This window comes from Callorhinchus milii, unplaced genomic scaffold (assembly GCF_018977255.1).
Source record: "Callorhinchus milii isolate IMCB2004 unplaced genomic scaffold, IMCB_Cmil_1.0 Scaffold22, whole genome shotgun sequence".
Taxonomy (NCBI): domain Eukaryota; kingdom Metazoa; phylum Chordata; class Chondrichthyes; order Chimaeriformes; family Callorhinchidae; genus Callorhinchus; species Callorhinchus milii.
Genome location: NW_024704763.1, coordinates 933,019 through 950,069, shown reverse-complemented (window position 1 = coordinate 950,069; position 17,051 = coordinate 933,019). Strand labels below are relative to the sequence as shown.

The window sequence follows — 17,051 nt, the reverse complement described above, 5'->3', positions numbered from 1 at the left end:
TCTCTGTCTGTGTGTCTGTCTGTCTGTCTGTCTCTCTGTGTGTCTGTCTGTCTCTCTGTCTGTCTGTCTGTCTCTCTGTCTGTAGGGTTATATGAAGTGTCCCTGGTCTCAGGTATTGGTTGACGAGTGAGGTACAGATGGAATGGCTTCGCTATCCTGTACTAAGGGGGTTAGCACAGACTAACGGTCTTGGGGCATCTTAACACCAAACGCTTCCAAATTTGTCCACAGGTTTGTGTGCGTACGTGTGTGTGTGTGTGTGTGGGGGGGGGGGGGGGGGGGGGGGAGGCATCCTGGGGGGAAGGGGAGGCAAGAACATCAAATTGTTTCCCCTCCCCCACCCCTCCCCCTGAAAAAAGTTCTTTCCCATTGAGTCACCATTAATTTGAGATTTTAACCAAGAAAAAACAATTCCAACCCTTCCATTCCCCCCCCCCCCCCCCAGTGGTAACGTGGTAACATGTACATTAGTATATCATTGGTAACCGAAAGAGCTTGACTTACAGAAACCTTGTGCAACTGTGTTTTTGGACTATTTGGACCCGGCTTTAACAATCAACACAAAGTGACCACAAACAATTGAGTGCAAACGGTGCGAATGACCCTTGGAAACAGTAACTAAGAGGCTGCAGAGATCAGGGAAACCGACTGCTGAGGTTATCTTCTCTGGGGCAGTGAAGTGATAGGGAGGGCGAGTGGGGGTGGGGAGTGAGCTCCGAGGCTTGTGCTGATGGCTCCCCCAGTTTGCGCGGTTCCTGTTCATCCGTCCGTCACCGTGACTGACCTGCTCACTGGTGAGGGGCACCGGCTGAACTGGCCTGTGGGATGGGGCAGGGGGGTGGAGGGGTGGCATTGGGGTAATAGACATATATCCACCCCCTCCGCCTGATATTACAAATGAGATGATTTTTTTCTTATTTAAGATTTTTAAAAATATTGTTCCCAATTCACAACCAATAAAAATCCTCACCGGGTTCAGACCAGTCGTGCCTGGATCCGTGGATCCTTCAAAACCTTTTAACGTTTGAATGTAAGTTGTTAAAAGGACAAAATGCCTCCTATTCCCAAAGCAGGTGACCCTCCCTGCCTCCCTCTCCTTCTCCCCCCCACTCCCCACCCCCCCAGGGAATGAGATACACCCCCCTCCCCACATTTATTATTAACATTCAATTCATTCTATTTACACCTCAGATCGCGAGCGGGATTCTGTTCACAATTCATCGCCAAACACGACCTGCTGAAGCCAGGAATCCTCGCCCCCGCCATCATCACAGACATGCAACCCTTCAGGTTGGGTTTGGCGATCCAAGTCGCTAGAGAGTCGTGAAGGGGTTAATTATCGTGTCGCGGGGAGGGAGTGACCGGTTTGCAGCCGTGACACGCACGCACACACTGCCCAATAACAAAATACGTTGGCCGCTCAGTTTGTGTCGCGAGCCGACCTGACTTTACACCAAACAATGTCCAATCCACCCCAATCCCATCAAACCCATCAGCCTTTCAACCAAAACGTCCTCTCAGAGAGCTCTCTGCTGACCCAGAGACACTCAAACCAGGACTTTCATCCGTCTGACAGCTGGGTTTCCAATCCCTCGCTCTCCGAAGCTGATTGCTCACTGCGTCCACTCAATTCACACAGGTTCCTTGATTCCAATTTCTCAATATTAGTGTGAAAGAGAGAGAGAGCGCGGTGAGGACACACAGCGCTCAGTGTGGGTGCCCTGACCCCCTCGTTTCTTTCCCCCCCACCCACCCAGAGACAAACGGTCACTGGTCGCTACCTACACAACCCCTCTTTCAAGGACTTCCCCTCTGCTCCCCAGTTTGTGCTGGAGTCTGACAGTCCGACACAGTCTGACACGTTGCTGCTCAGCAGTAGAAAACCTCTTCGCTGCTCAGTGAATCGGTGGCCGGTGAAGCTGATGAATTCGGTCCTTTGATCAGTGCCGTGCCGTCCGGTGTCACTGGTGAGTGTTGGCTGCCGGGGGCCTCTGGAGAGGAGAGAGAGCGAGCGGTCAGTGTCTCAGCTGGTGAGGGCATCGGTGGCCTGGTTCCCGCTCCCCCACGGATACGCGAGAGCGCGGAGGACAATAAGAGCAGGTACACTGCAGGTAGACTGGGACACGGAAATGCCCACCCGTCCACCAGAGAGCGCAATCCACAGCAGCTTTAAATAGGCAATTACAGCAAATAGAATAAAATAGCGTATGCGTGTTTGTGGTGTGTGCGTGTGTGTGTAGTGTGGGTGGTGGGGGGGACTGAACGGATTGCTCTCCCAGAGGCCAGGTGAGGCTTAATAGGCCAAGTGGCCTCCATCTGGTGCTATGGTTATCAAACAAACGCTCACTTTCAGTCACAGGCCGGCCTGGGCTGTGCCCCCCCCACACACACCTCTCCCCCCCGGGTGTCACTGACACACGAGCCCCCGCCCCAGCCGCCCACGGCCCACATTAAACTCTCCTCTCCTCACCCACCTGGATTCAGCTCGGAGGGTGAGTTCCCGGGGCGATGCCCTTTGCCTTTCCGGTGTTTGGATTTCTTAGACTTGGCCAGTTTGAGTAACCGCGGGGGGATGGGGTTTGCCGGGCTCTGGCAGCCGCTCTTCCCTTTGCCCTGTGCCGTGTCCATCTCCTTCTGTGCGAGCGGCGGCTCCGACCCCTTGGCTTTGGGAACGCCGGCAGGGAGGGGGGAAGCTGAGGGAAACGTCACTGGACACGCGTTGCCCTGTGTGGGAGATTCTCCTGAGCTGTCACTCTGCAGGTCTGAGGCCTAGAGAGGCACGAGAGCAAAGATCACACAACAGCATAATAAATGGTAATAACAACAACAACAATAATGCCCACTGTATTCCCACACGGAGCCTGACACGTCAAAGCACATCAAAGCTCCTTGCAGGGAATCCCTTGTGAAGATGGCTTATGGGCTGAAGCTGCAGCCGGTTCGCCCACAGCAACGTACGTGCCTCACAGAAGCAGAGACTGAACGACCGAGTCTATCTGGGGCATCGTCGGCTGGGCATCGGGAAAGGGAAACTCCCTTATCTTTCCCAATAATAATAATAATAATCTTCGCGTTTGATACAACGCCTCATCACGCCGTTGAGATGTCTCAAAACGCTCCTCAGGATACACTGTGGAGTGTGGTGACTGTATATATTTGTGGGCAAAAAGTAGCAGCCAATTGCGCCCATCGGCGTCCCATTATGTGGGAGACATCGCCGGGGTGTAACAGGCGGACACATTGCTGCCTGTGCCGTGTACCTGTGACGTGATGGAGTCGGTGTGTGACAGGCTGCCGGGCCTCTGCTCCCTCGCTTGCTCTTGCTCCCTCCTGAGCTGCTCTCTCTCCCTCTCCAACTGCCTCTGTGCGGCCCTGAGCCTCTCCAGGTCCTGCTGATACTCCTCCTTCCTCAGCTGGAGCTCGGTCTTCTCCCGCTCAGCCTCCCTGTGTAGTCGAGTCGCCTCACTCTCCCTGCCGGCCACGACGGTCTCCCTGTCGGCCAGCTCCTGCTGCCGCACGTCCCACTCCCTCTCCCAGCGTCGCCGCTCCTCCTGGTGCTGTGTCTGCTGTCTGCGTAGGCTGGCCTGCTCCTGACGCTGCTTCTCCAGGCTCCGCTGTTTCTCCTGCTCCACCAGAGAACTGGGCCGGCCTGGGAGCCGGGCACCACGTTCAGCCCGCTCGCTCACAGCCTGGCGCTGGTCCTCAATATACGTGTCTTGCTGCACAACCACAGCCTGAGAGAGAGAGAGAGGGAGAGAGAGAGAAAGGGAGTCAGACAGAGAGTGAGAGAGAACGGGTAATTGGAGTTGAAGTACAGATCAGCGATGATCTTATAGAATGGCGGAACAGGTTTGAGGGACTGAATGGCCTCCCCCTGTTCCTATGTTTCTAGATCGAGAGACAAGACAGATCGAGGTCAACACCCAACATTAAGCCCGAGAACCTGGCAGCCATGACGTACCTGTAATCTGTGCAGCAGCTGATTCAGACTCAGCACCTTGTGTAGCACCAACTGTACAACGAAGAGCAGGTGTCAGACAGTAACAAACAGTCACAGCGAAGAGAGGGTGTGAGAGAGAGAGACAGAGACAGTACGTGCAAGTGTGTGTTTGCGTGTGAGTGTGTGTGAGAGAGTGTGTGTGTAAGAGCGAGTGAGTGTGCGCATGTGAGTGAGCGATTATGTGTACGAGAAAGCGCGAGCGAGAGGGTGAAGGTGCAGGAGTGAGAGCGAGTGTGAGAGAGTGCACGGGTGTCTGAGTGTGTACAAGTAAGTGTGCGTGGGTGTACGTGTATGTACGTTGGAGGGGGGAGGGAGGGGAGCGGCTACCTGCTCCCCCCACTCCCTCTGCCCCCCTCGTGGGGGTAACTTTACCTCGTTTTTCCGGAGCGGCAGTAATACAGTCGTGTTCCCTCCCTGCGAAAAATCAAACACGTTCAGACGTGTCACACGCACGGCTAAGCACGCTCCCGCAACCCTGGCAACACACGCGCTGTCCCTCCGGATGTGACCGGCTCAGCATTTCCATCTCCGAGGTGACGAGAAACTACATTAAACATCTTTGTATTTTTAAACCGAGAGACAGAGAGAGAGAGAGAGAGAGAGAGACAGAGACACACACACCATCAATCAGGTTACTCTGTGTGTGAACAGTGGGAACCAGGTAACTGCAGATACCGGCCACTGGCGGGCGCAGTGTGTCAGGTCAGACCCAGAGCAATCAGCTCAACCAAACATAACATGGAGGAGCAGGAGGAGGCCATTCGGCCCTTCGAGCCTCTGCCCCGCCATTCAATCATGACTGATCTGCTAATCTAACTCCAGCTAATAACCGGACACCGCCTTCTCCTCATATCCCTTAACCCCTTTCGCAATAAGAAATCTCTCTCTCTCAGTCTTGAATGTCCAAGGACGGAGCGTCAACAGCCCTTTGGGGCAGTGAGTTCCAAACATTCACTGCCCTTTGAGTGAAGAAGTTCTTCCTCAACTCAGTGCGAAAGGGCTGCCTCTGATTTTAAGGTTGTGACCCCTGGTTTTAGTTTCTCCAATCTCCCGCTATCTACTCTATCATTGCCCTTTGATGATCTTATAGGTTTCTATAAGATCCCCTCTAATTCTTCTACACTCAAGGTTTCTCAAGGGTGGGGGGGAAAGATTGTGGGCGTTGGGGGGGAAACAGGTACCTCGGAACTCTACATTGTTCCCAAAGATTTCCCCCCCACCTATTCATGTCATCTGAGGGGGTTACCCTGCCTGAGGGGTGCTATATAAATGCAAGCTGTTTGTCGCTGCCCACACCCCCTCCCCCCCACCCCGCCCCACCCTCGGCCTCTCACCTTCTTTAAGACACTGTCCGACTCTGTCCTGCGCAGATCCTGCCCATCCTCCACTTCCTCCTTCTCTCCATCTGTCGAAAACAAGAGACGTCTGCTCAGCAATGAACTCCACACATGCAGCTCCCTCCCCTCCCCACAGGGGATGCCCTTTAATAATAATAATAATCCTTGCATTTGATATAGCGCTTTTCACGTCGGGAGGACGTCCCAAAGCGCTTCACAGAACACACTGTAAAGTGAATTGACTGTATATTTGTGGGCGAACGCGGCAGCCAATTGCGCACAGCAATGTCCCACAAACAGTCGTGGATTGAAAATGACCAATTTATTATTATTCTGTTTTGGAGGGATTATTATTAGGCTCTGTGTGGAGTTAGGAAACTTGCCCAAGGTTTCGCCCTCTGCCTGGAATTGAACTCAGGTCTCTCACTTGTAAAGCGAGTGCTCTAACACTGAGCTACAGGACTCCACATATCCCATCCTCAGCACCATTCCCCCTTCAGATAGCTTCTTCTCTCAAATTCCCATTGTAGCGGTTAGTGGGAACGCCGAAGGGTTAGTGGGAAGGCCGAGGAGTTAGTGGGAACGCTGGGGGGTTAGTGGGAACGCCAGGGTTTAGTGGGAACGCCGTGCGGTTTGAAGCTTACTCTTGGCCGCACTCATCTGGTGGCTGTCGAACCCCCCGAAGGTCTCCGCTCGCCGGGGTAGGGACACGTGGCCAGTGCCCGTCTCCGTCTCCGCCAGCGGCTGGCTGATCGCTCCGGCAAAGCCCATGGATAGCAGGTTCTGTAGCGTCTCCACTGGGGGAAGAGAGAGGTGGGGGGGTGGGAAGACATCCGTGAATACAGGTAAGCTCAGTGTATCCTCTTATCTACATGCACAACCTCCTCAACCACACAGGGCTCAGGGTGAGGGAAGGGAGAGAAGAGGGAGAGATGGAGAGCAAAGTGACCAGACTGACCTTCTTTGAGAGCGTCGCTCATTAGTGCATCTCCCCTGGGCACGGCCTCAGGGTTAGCCCTGAAGTAGACGCTGTTGTTGTTGAGGACACGAGTGGCCTCCTCGTGCCCGCTGCTATCTAATATCTCCCCAAAAATCCTCAGCTTCTCCTCCAGCAGCGACACGATCTGCTGATCCCGCTCCTGCAGCTTCTCTGTGGGACAGTGAGTGAATCCCGTCAGAACATGCTGGCGAGAGAAGACCAAGGTCCATCCAATTCCCCTCCCACCATCCTGGCTGTTGCTTGACATGTTACCAATCAACACAGGCACACATAGGGTTGATACAGATAACACACCCCTGGAGTCCCACCCCCCAGAGCCCCCCCACCCAGTGCAGTACCTCTCAGCTCTCGGGCTTTGGTCTCCAGTTGCCTTTTGTCTTCCTCAGACTCGCTGGGGATGCCTTCGTCCTCGTCCTGGCCCCTGTGATAATAACAGCTCCGGTAAATACAACTCCCAGCAGAAAGCCCCCGCTTTTCTCCCCACCAAGCACAACCCAACCCCCTGCCAACCCCATCACCCCCCCAGCCCCCACCCTCGCGAGTGCCCGGGCTGGGGCAGTGTGGTATGCTCGGAGACTCACATGTTGCTGGCTGTCTGCTGGATGATGTGTATCCAGGTGGTTCTCTCCTCCTTGGAGCTGGCGTGGAGCTCGTACATCTCGGGCTCCTTGGTGGCGGCGCTGATCAGAAACAGCCCCTTCCCCTCGTGAGCCACCTCCCGCACCAGCAGCTTCTGCAGAGGCACCACCGTGGCCTTCTGGTCCTGCCAACACACAGCGGCACACGCAGACGTCAACTCCAGTCACCATTAACCCTAACCCTGCCTGTGCAGTCTTGCCTCGCAAAGCGAGAGGACCTGGGTTCGATTCCCAGGCAGGGAGAAGCCTCATGTAAGTTTCCTTACTCCACACGCATGTTTACCCAGCAGTAAGCAGGAACCCGATTGTCAGTCAATTGGCAGAGCGCTTTTTTGGGGGTAATAACCTCCCCCCCCCACCCACCACCACCCAAAAAAAAATGGCCACTCAATCCTCGGCTGTTTGTGGGACGCTGCTGTGCGCAATCGGCTGCTGCCCACAAAATACAGTCAATCCACTTTCCAGTATATTCTGTGGAGCGCTTCGAGACATGATAAGGCTCTATATCAAACGCAAGTATTATTATTATAATACCCCCACCTTCACACACAGGCACAAGCGCAGGCTTCCCCGAGCGCAGGAGAGGAATCGGGGCTCACCAGTGAAGCGAAGGTGTATTTCTGATCTTTTTCCTGAAGAAACAGTAGAACATCAGACAGCAGCACAGCCTGGACCTCTGTCAGTGAGAAACAAGAGCGTTAGAGAGGACACAACACACAGAGGCCATTCACCCATCGTGTCTGTGCTGGTGCTCGCTCCCCCACTGGAGCCAGGTGTGATCAGCCGACAGCAGGGTTTGGGGCCTGAACTCAGGACAGTGGCATCTCCTTTATTCTTTAATCCGGTGATTGCTGTAAAGAGCCGCTGGTATAAACACCTTTTAACCTTCCCGTTGCAGCTTTGAGTGTAACTGGGCCGTCATGCACCAGCTTCCTGCGTTTGATGTCCTCTTTGGCAAACATCTGGCCACTCTTCATCCTCATGATGGCTTTGGTCTCCGTCCGGCTGTATATCTCGTTCAGCCTGGACTTCTTCTCATACTCGCTGACCTTGTTGTCCACAGCAGCGATCACCTCCTTGATCAAGGTCAGGGCTCGGGTCAAGTCTGGGTGATCCTCCTCGCTCTCTGTGATGGGGAGTGGAGATCAGGGCTCAACCCCCAAACACAGCGGGAATCTCCTTCCCGCCCCCCCACCCCCCCCACCTTCCCCCAGCCTCGGCTCCACATTGCATATTGTTTCGCCCACAAAATACATAGTCACTCCACTTTATAGTGTATCCTGTGAAGTGCTTTGAGACGTCTCAATGATGTGGTAAGGCGCTGTGTCAAATGCCAGGATTATTATTATTAAAATGATTGAAAGTTACTGCACAGGACTGAGCGCACAGGGACAGAGGAAACCGCGAACTCTCGCTTGGGAGCATTGGGGAGGATGGAGAAAGCCAGAGAGCAGGCAGTGTGAGGGCCGGGCCGGCTAACTTACCTCTGGTGTGCTGCAATATTCTCTGCACGATGACGGGGTACTTGGTGATGCGCTGTGTGACCAACAGGATACACTCCTGGATGCCCAGCCGCCTGACCACTGCGCTGCTCATCTTCTTCTGCAAAACACCGAAGAGAGAAGACACACAGCGGCAGTCAGCAAGGGCTCAACATGGGGGCACACACACACGTTTACACAGTGTAACACACACACACGTTTACAACACATTTACACACACACACAGTTTAACACACACACTAACACATGTCGTGTGAGGGGGCTGAGGGGAGGGATACCCACCCTGATGAAGGTCTGGAAGCGCTTGTCTCGGTTCAGCAGGTCCTTGTACAGGTTGACGGCCTCATTGTGTCGGCCGCAGAACTTGCCGTAAGTTTTCTTCATCCGCTCGGCGCTGGGACCAGAGAACTGTGGGAGGAGCGGACACCAGGGTCAGCGGGAAATAACACAGCGCACAACAACAACAACAACAAGATTCCATTTATAAAGCGCCTTTCACGTCAGGAGGACGTCCCAACAACAACAAGGTACATTTACACGACGCCTTTCATGTCGGGGGGATGTCCCACGGCGTTAAGGCAGTCAGGGATTTCGACCTGAGCTGGGGGTTGGGATCATCTGGGAGGTGGGTGCTCTCCCTCCCCTCGTTCAGCATTCACCACCACCCCCCCCACCCACCTTGCTCGTCACCCTACCTCACTCAGCGTTTGCACCCCTCACTTGGTGCCCCTCCCTCACTCGGCTCCCCCCTCCCTCTTGCTGCTCCCCCCCCACCTGAGCGAGGAGGATGTCTCCGATCCTGTCGATGAGGAAGTTGCGGGTACTGGGGGCAGCCAGGCTGTCTCTCCTCCTCTCCAGGATGCGGTAGAAGAAGTGGCTGTGGATGTCGATGAGATCCTCCAGGCAGGGGAACAGCCTCTCCAGGGTGGGGGCGTCCAACTGCAGCTCAGTGCTCAGCCCCTTCACGTACACGTCACACATGATCTTCAGTGTCCGCAAGTGGTGCATCTCCGTCTGCATCAGCTCTGCGGAGACACAATCACTATCAGTCAGTGCCTCGCGCCCACAGGGAGAGAGAGAGGGAACCACAGCCCTTCACCGGAGTGGGTCAGAGTCCTAACACCCCATCGAGTCTTCACTCCGAAGAGCATTCCCAGGCCAGCTATTTAAACACATCCCGCTGACAAATTCACACTGCGTTTAAGACCTTTTCCACAGTTCATGGTCAGATGGGTAACTCAGTCTAAGAATGAAAGACTCTCTGGCTCATCACAAAGGGTTAAGACCAACACCACCAATAACAAGTTATATTTACACGGCGCTTTTCACGTCGGGAGGACGCCCCAAGGTGCTGGATAGTCAGGGATTTGGACCCAAGCTGGGGATTGTGATGAGGAGTGATGGAGGGCAGGATGTAGGAGGATGATTGAAAGCGCGATCAAGGAAGGTCTTGAGACGGGCCTTGACGGAGACGAGGGAGGGGGCGAGGCGAAGGGGCTGTGTCCCTGGAGGAGGCAGGTTTGTCAAGTGGGTGTGTAAACAACCAAACAAGCAACCAATCAGGAAAACCCCGACAATCCCCCTCCCCACCCCACGTCGGCCACCAGCGATCTCACCGTAAATGACGTCCTGCCGCTTGATGACTTCCTTTTTGTGCTGATGAACAAACTTGCTCTCGACCACCAAACTCCAGGAGTCGGCCTCCATCTCTTTGGCGTCCGGCTCGAACTCTCCCATGAGCTGCCCGTCCATCACATCTGTACCTGCGACGGGGGGAAGAGGTCAGCTCCCATTGAAATACAACCTCCCCTTGATCTGGATCTACATTCTCTCTACCAGAGGGAAGACTCATTCCCCCCCACCCCAGCACTCAGCCTTTCAATTCCCTTCGTTATCCCTAAACAGCTTGATCTCCTCAGCTCCAGGGGGTGGGGGTAATGCTATCACATGTCCTCAGCCACTGCTCATGGCTGAACCCTCTCCCCGCCCAAGGGTCAACTCCTTTCCCCCATCACTGCAGGGAGCCTGCCCTCCTCCACTCCCTATGCACTCCATCCCCCCCCATCCCCTCCATCACTCTCACCTTCATCCGTGAGGGACTCAGTTGATTCCGTGGCTTGCTTTGTGTGGTGGGTCAGGGATTCTGTTGACTGAGAGAAAGCTCTCCATTCGGCAAATGGTATCTCCTCCGCCGCCGGTCTGCAACCGAACACACACCAGAGGGCAGGTTGTTATAATAATCCTTGCATTTGATATCGCACCTTATCATGTCTTCAAGACGACTCAAAGCGCTTCACAGAATATACTGTAAAGCATTTTGACTGCATATTTTGTGGACGAAACGCAGTATCCCACAAACAGTCGTGGATTAAGTGACCAATTTATTTTTATTTTTTTTCTTGAGGGATTATTATTAGACGATTGGAGTAAGGAAATTTACCAAAGGTTTCGCCCTGCCGGGAATCAAAAGGCTTGCGAGCTGAGTGCTCTAACCACTGAGCTGTAGGACTCCAGCAATAATAATAACAATAATCCTCGCATTTGACACATCGTTGAGACGTCTCAAAGCGCTTCACAGGATACACTGTAAAGTTAGTGACTGTGCGTTTTGTGGATTTGTCACCGGGGCCCGTAAAAGATGTACAATTGTTTCTTTTTTTTAAATTGGATGAAAACACTGGACTTTATTTACAAGCCTCACTTTTGTTGCCTCCCTAACTCTTGTCAATTTGGCTTTGTTTTCGGCCGACGTTGACAGAGTTCTATCCCAGTCAGCCACTGCTATCCTCCTGTGTTCTCTCTGAGGTCAGTTACAAGGGGCGGGGGGTGGGGGGAGACATCACTGACCCACTTCAGAGTTAACTGGTTTGGCAGTGCAGTACCACATGCCCCCTCCCACGAAAAATGTTGGTGTCCCAGGTCACTCCGGACATCACTCCCCAGTCGAGATCCCAAAGGTCAACGGTGAATCCCCAGCGTGGTGTGGGGGAGCCAGGCACTGGACGCTGGGAGTTAATGTCCGGTTAGCGATGGCCACAGTAAAGCCACGGACCCCGGGATCTGCTGCCACGCGGCAGGCCTGAGCGGGCGGCTGGCCAGCCGGGCACTCACCCTGCGATGTTGGCTATGGACATACTCTTGGACATCGATCGGTACGTCGGCAGCTTGCGGCTGGGGGCCGGCAACGAGCTGTCGTCCTGCAGGATTATCGCCGAGCGCGGCCGCTCTTTGGGTTGGAAAGCTACACGTGAGGAACACAACAGAGGGAGAAAATCACCAACAAAAAAGGTCTGGCCGTTAGTTAACAAACCCGTTGAGAACTCCCACAAATCTCTCTCAAGTCACCGCAGCATGACAGTGGTAAGGACAGGGAGAATTCACGGGCGGCAAGATTACTGCAGCGATCTCAAACCAAGCCCCATTCCCAAACCAAGCCCCATTCCCAACTCCATCCCAAGGGTTCAAACGATTGGTAAACAGCTCAATCTCATTTGAAACCTTGAACAACATGATTATCATTCCCCTACTGACATTCACTGTTGTTCACACCAGCAACTCTAACCTCTCAATGTGTTTATTATCTTATCCCTCCATCACTTGTCACACATCTATAAATAACCCCACCGAAGCTCTCAATTAGACTGCAGTGTATCAGCCATCAATTCTGTGTAGGCCGTGTAGGACAATCACAAACCAGCTGCACTCACTCTTGGTTCTCATGATGACGGGCAATGTGGAGATATCGTTTGCTTGAAGGTTTTTCTGCGGCTGAAATAAAGTTGCAATAAGTAAAGAACTTGCACTTTCACAGGCTGAAGCCGCAACTCTCCGACTGAGAGGAGAGAATGCCACCCTTTGCGCCACACTCGCTCACCCGCTCGCTCACTCCCTGTTATGCACCACAAACCCCGTCCTCAGACCAGTCGTGAGAGTCACACGTGCAGGCCTGGCTCACACCAGAGAGAGCGAGACGCACACAGATACACACACAAGCGCGCGCGGACCCACTCCGCCCCGACACGTGCGCGAGCAGAAACATACACCCCCACCAACATGCAGGCGCGCATACACACAGACACACACGCACAAGCAGAGTGCAGGATGCTCACCCTCTGTTTGATCTTGCTGCAGGGAGCCGCACTGTCCCGGCAGCTCTTGTGAACCTGTACATTACAGTCTGCGGAGAGAAAACAATTCAAACGTTGGTCAGCCGGTATTCTGCCCCCCGTCAGAGAACGGCCATCAACCGCAGCCCGTCGCCAGCGAGAGAGCGCGGCTGCGTGTGTGCAGCCGAGAGCGTGGGTGGCACACTCGCGCATAGACACACACGTGCATGCACGCGCACACACACACATTATTCACTCACTTACCCTCACGTACTCATGCTATCACATGCACGCCTACATTATATATATGTGCACGTTTCAGCAGGAGGTCACTGGGCAGTAGCGGGAGGGACGCTGGCCGGCTGGCCGGCTGATGTTCGCTCGCCCCAGACCAGTGAGGTGATACTCAGCACAGCCCCAGTGTGGTGGGTGCTGTTATTGGAGGTCGTCGGCCCCCGAGAGCTAACGAGATCACACGCTTGTGTAAGAGAGCCGCCTCACACACCTCATCACAAAGGCAGTGGGTTAGATACCCGGCTGTAATGTAATCACAGAGTTGAGAGGATTTCTAAGAGAATAATGCATTTAATAACGCCAAGGTTACAACAAAGTCATGTAATCAGTGGCTCGGACGATGTTAAAAGTCACCGGGAATGAGAACGATTTATTGATAGTAATCGTCAACAATCAGTTGCTTTTGTGCAGCATCTCGGAGCGCTCCATAAAAGGGGCGGGGGGGGGCGGGGCGGTGGATGTTAAGCTATTGGGGAGGGATGGGGGTGGGGGGGTCCCACAAACAGCTGGTTTTGGAAAAAGGGTTGGTTTGGGAATAAGGGTTTGGTTTGGGAAATGGATTGAGGATTGAGTGACCATATTATTATTATTATATATTTTTATTCTGGAAGTTGCTGTAGAGGTGATGGGTGCAGCACTCTGTATAATAGGGGAAGGAGGGGGTGCAGGAAGTGCTGTGGCATTTGACCAAATGGAGGATGTGAAGCATTGCCCCCCCCACCCTCCACATCGTGGGGTTTCCTTTTCACTATGATTCTCGTTCGGGGTTGAGAGGTGCCGACTAGTTTCTACCCCCTTCCTCCCTCCCCTCCCCCCGGGGCAGAATATCATGAGTCAGAATGGATTGAAACCACAAATAAACATTTCCTGTTGTGAATTCTCAACCGAGACATCTCTCCCTCTCTCTCTCTCTCTCTCTCTAACTCTCTAGTCTACCACAGATTTACAAGCCAATAACAACCACATCACTAGATCACTAGATCATCTGGAGAAATGTGTATGTGCACACGTACAGATGTGCACAGTGTGTGCATTTATGTGTGCACAGTGCTTGTGTGTGCGTATGTTTGTAGTAGTGTGCACTGTGTAGTGACACTCAATTACGCACAGCAGTGTCCCACAAACAGTTGTGGATTGAACAACCAAATTATTATTATGTTTAATTTATATATTAATTGAAGGGATTATTACCCCCAGAAAAGCGATCCCCCAATCGACTATCAACCGAGTTCTTACTCACTGCTCGGTAAACAGAGGCGTGTGGAGTAAGGAAACTTGCCCAACGATTCTCCCCGACCAGGAATCAAACCCAGGTCCTTTTGTTTGCGAGGAGAGTGCGCTAACCAGTGAGCTACAGGACTCCACGTTGAAGCGAATCTTTATAATGACAAGGTTTAAAGATTCGTTGCCTGGTGCAAAACCCTGACATTATTGCCAACCAGGAAAGCTGTGACTTCTGCTTTTTGCGGTGTGAGCAGTACTCTTCTGTGTTGCTCGCTGCAGGCGAGTCCAACAGGCTCTGGCCTCTGGGCACAACTCCCTATCTGGGCGGACGGCAGTGAGAAACCAGCGATAACATCAAACACCGTCATCACGATTTTCAAACACCTCTTCCCTGACCACAGGATCTGTTCATAACAATAATAATCCTAGCGCTTGATACGGTGCCTGTCAAGTGGGGAGGGCAGCACAAAGCGCGGGGTGGCGTTTTACTGAGTTCTGAAGTGTAGTGACTGAGTAGGTGAATCCGGCAGCCAAACTGCCCACTGCAACATCCCACAAACAGCCACGACTCATCATCTGGGGGATTGTTGGCCAGAACCCCAGGGGGGAGAGAGGGGGGAACTCCCTTCTCTTTCCAATAGCTCTGCGGGAACCTTAACATTCACCTGAACAGGCAGACGGGACCTTAGTTTAATGTTACACACAAAGTCTCCTCCAAGCCTCAGACTGAAGTGAACGAGGAGAAATGGACACATCACAAAATGAGGAAATCAGTCTCACTCGTTCCACATTTGACAATCAGCCGCCCAGAGAGAGTGAGAGCCATAACAGGCACCATCAGGACAGGCGACACGAGGGGCACCATCAGGACAGGCGACACGAGGGGCACCATCAGGACAGGCGACACGAGGGGCACCATCAGGACAGGCGACACGAGGGGCACCATCAGGACAGGCGACACGAGGGGCACCATCAGGACAGGCGACACGAGGGCACCATCAGGACAGGCGACATGAGGGGCACCATCAGGACAGGCGACACGAGGGGCACCATCAGGACAGGCGACACGAGGGTACATCAAGACAGGCGACACGAGGGTACATCAGGACAGGCGACACGAGGGTACGTCAGGACAGGCAAGACCATCAATGTTGCCATCACTTTCACTAAAGTTGTGCAGTGGGGAGAAAGCGGCTGACAGGGCCCGAGAGAGGAGTTGGATGAGGAGACAGACTGCCCGACAGCGCACACGTCAGTAATGTGAACCTCAGCTTCACACAAGCAGATTACTGACAGGTGGAGTACAATGTTTCTAAGTAACATTGTATTCCAGACACGTCACATCAACCCGCGTGTGAGCGTACGTGTAATAAGAATGTAATTTAGCCAGATTTACACCAACGCCCAGTATCAGACTGATCACTATTTGCGTTGACCATCTAACAACCCCGACCCTTTGGAAGGAAGAGCTTTCTGAGTCACGTAAAGGTCTGTGTGCGTGTGTATGGCCCAGTGAGGCCATGTGAATCACACATACGTCAGGTCTGGTCTCTAATTCTGAGGAAACCAACCCTCACCCCCAGCCACTCTCACATGCATGTGACTGTCGCACACATCTCTCTCTCTCTCACTCACACAAGACTGAGTGGAGTGTGAGGGGAGGGGAGCGCAGTTGTGTGGTTCCAGCTGTTCCTAGCTTTAATTTTGTTGCCTCATTTGGTTTCTCTCTTTCTCTTGCATTGCACCGTGTTCCTCTGTCACACAGTGTCGGCACTTACTTCCTATCGGTCTTGCGTCAACCAACCTGCGCCTAATACTTTCTGGAAGTAGGTAAGCAGGATGCATCCCTCCAGGGAGGGAGGGAGGGAGGAGAGAGAGAGAGAGAGAGAGAGAGAGAGAGCGCATTCCATTCCAACAATCTATCTCTGGGATTTCCATGGGTAGGTGGGATGCAGGGAATTCTCAGCTTGGTTTGGATCCTCTTAAGCAATGGTGATGGGTTTCCACATGTGTCAGACATGAGGATGCCCCCCCCCACACCCCCCCAAAAAAAACCCATAGCTACTCACTGGTACAGAGATAGGCCTCTCTGCTGGAGATCACTTTATTGCACTGGTGACACTGCTGTGAACCGTAGACCAAGATGGCACAAAACGCGTGATGTATCAACACCTTCTTGTCCTTTTCTTTCGCCTCTTTCTCTTTCACTCTCTCCTTCTCCTGGAAGTTCAAAGGAAAACACCTTTTATTAGAATAATAATAACCCTTACATTTGATACAGCGCCTGATCACGTCTTCGAGACGTCTCAAAGCGCTTCACAGGATATACTGTAAAGTGGAGCGTGGTGTTCTGTGGGCGAAACGCGGCAGCCAATTGGGCACAGGGACGTCCCGTAAACATTGAGTGACCATTTTTATTTGTGAGGAAAACGGCTTTTCATCTCTGTTTATTTGTGAGGAAAACTCCGGCCCCCATCATAGACGTGACAGTGTGTACCAGTGAAAGCTCACACAGCAGCACTGTCCCCAACCCATCCAACACACTCACACACACACACACACACAGACACACACACAGACACACACACACGGCACGTCAGCCATAACTTCTGACCGCAGATTTCCTTTAAAAGTGCTTTGGAAGCCAAACACCTCGGTCAGTGTCGAGAGAGATAAAAGATGATGAGGTTTTAGCTTCAGCTCAGCTCATCTCAAAGGCAATGACGTAATTCCAGCCACTGAGAATATACCCAAGTGTTTTGCCCCCGACCAGCAGCTTTGTAGTTTGTATCCCAGTTTAACTCTCTCACCAGCCCCCGCCAACACCCCCAACCCACTTTATTCTTACTCACTGACTCGCTCACTCACACTCTGCTGTCATTTATAGCCACACAAAAAAAGGGCCTCTGCTCCAGTTACACTCGATCGGCACATCCAAGAGTTTTCATAA

At 53.0% G+C, this 17,051-nt stretch overlaps 1 protein-coding gene across 3 annotated transcripts in view; it reads right to left on the bottom strand.

Annotated features, from left to right (window-relative positions):
* Positions 1 to 673: 673 nt before the first annotated feature.
* Positions 674 to 17,051, bottom strand: part of LOC103188366 (A-kinase anchor protein 13) — a 37,460-nt gene continuing 21,082 nt past the window's right edge. For all 3 annotated transcript variants that reach the window (XM_042343028.1, XM_042343029.1, XM_042343030.1), the window contains 21 exons: positions 16,171 to 16,321; positions 12,587 to 12,654; positions 12,185 to 12,245; positions 11,589 to 11,718; positions 10,561 to 10,676; positions 10,094 to 10,240; positions 9,252 to 9,502; positions 8,760 to 8,885; positions 8,460 to 8,577; positions 7,853 to 8,101; positions 7,575 to 7,651; positions 6,919 to 7,100; positions 6,676 to 6,758; positions 6,296 to 6,487; positions 5,982 to 6,134; positions 5,335 to 5,405; positions 4,373 to 4,414; positions 3,962 to 4,012; positions 3,261 to 3,734; positions 2,475 to 2,769; positions 674 to 1,991 (listed from right to left, as the gene is read on the bottom strand). In XM_042343028.1, the coding sequence (XP_042198962.1) occupies positions 1,870 to 1,991; positions 2,475 to 2,769; positions 3,261 to 3,734; positions 3,962 to 4,012; positions 4,373 to 4,414; positions 5,335 to 5,405; positions 5,982 to 6,134; positions 6,296 to 6,487; positions 6,676 to 6,758; positions 6,919 to 7,100; positions 7,575 to 7,651; positions 7,853 to 8,101; positions 8,460 to 8,577; positions 8,760 to 8,885; positions 9,252 to 9,502; positions 10,094 to 10,240; positions 10,561 to 10,676; positions 11,589 to 11,718; positions 12,185 to 12,245; positions 12,587 to 12,654; positions 16,171 to 16,321 (3,159 nt within the window). In that variant the 3' untranslated portion in view covers positions 674 to 1,869. The remainder of the gene's footprint in view (positions 1,992 to 2,474; positions 2,770 to 3,260; positions 3,735 to 3,961; positions 4,013 to 4,372; positions 4,415 to 5,334; positions 5,406 to 5,981; positions 6,135 to 6,295; positions 6,488 to 6,675; positions 6,759 to 6,918; positions 7,101 to 7,574; positions 7,652 to 7,852; positions 8,102 to 8,459; positions 8,578 to 8,759; positions 8,886 to 9,251; positions 9,503 to 10,093; positions 10,241 to 10,560; positions 10,677 to 11,588; positions 11,719 to 12,184; positions 12,246 to 12,586; positions 12,655 to 16,170; positions 16,322 to 17,051) is intronic.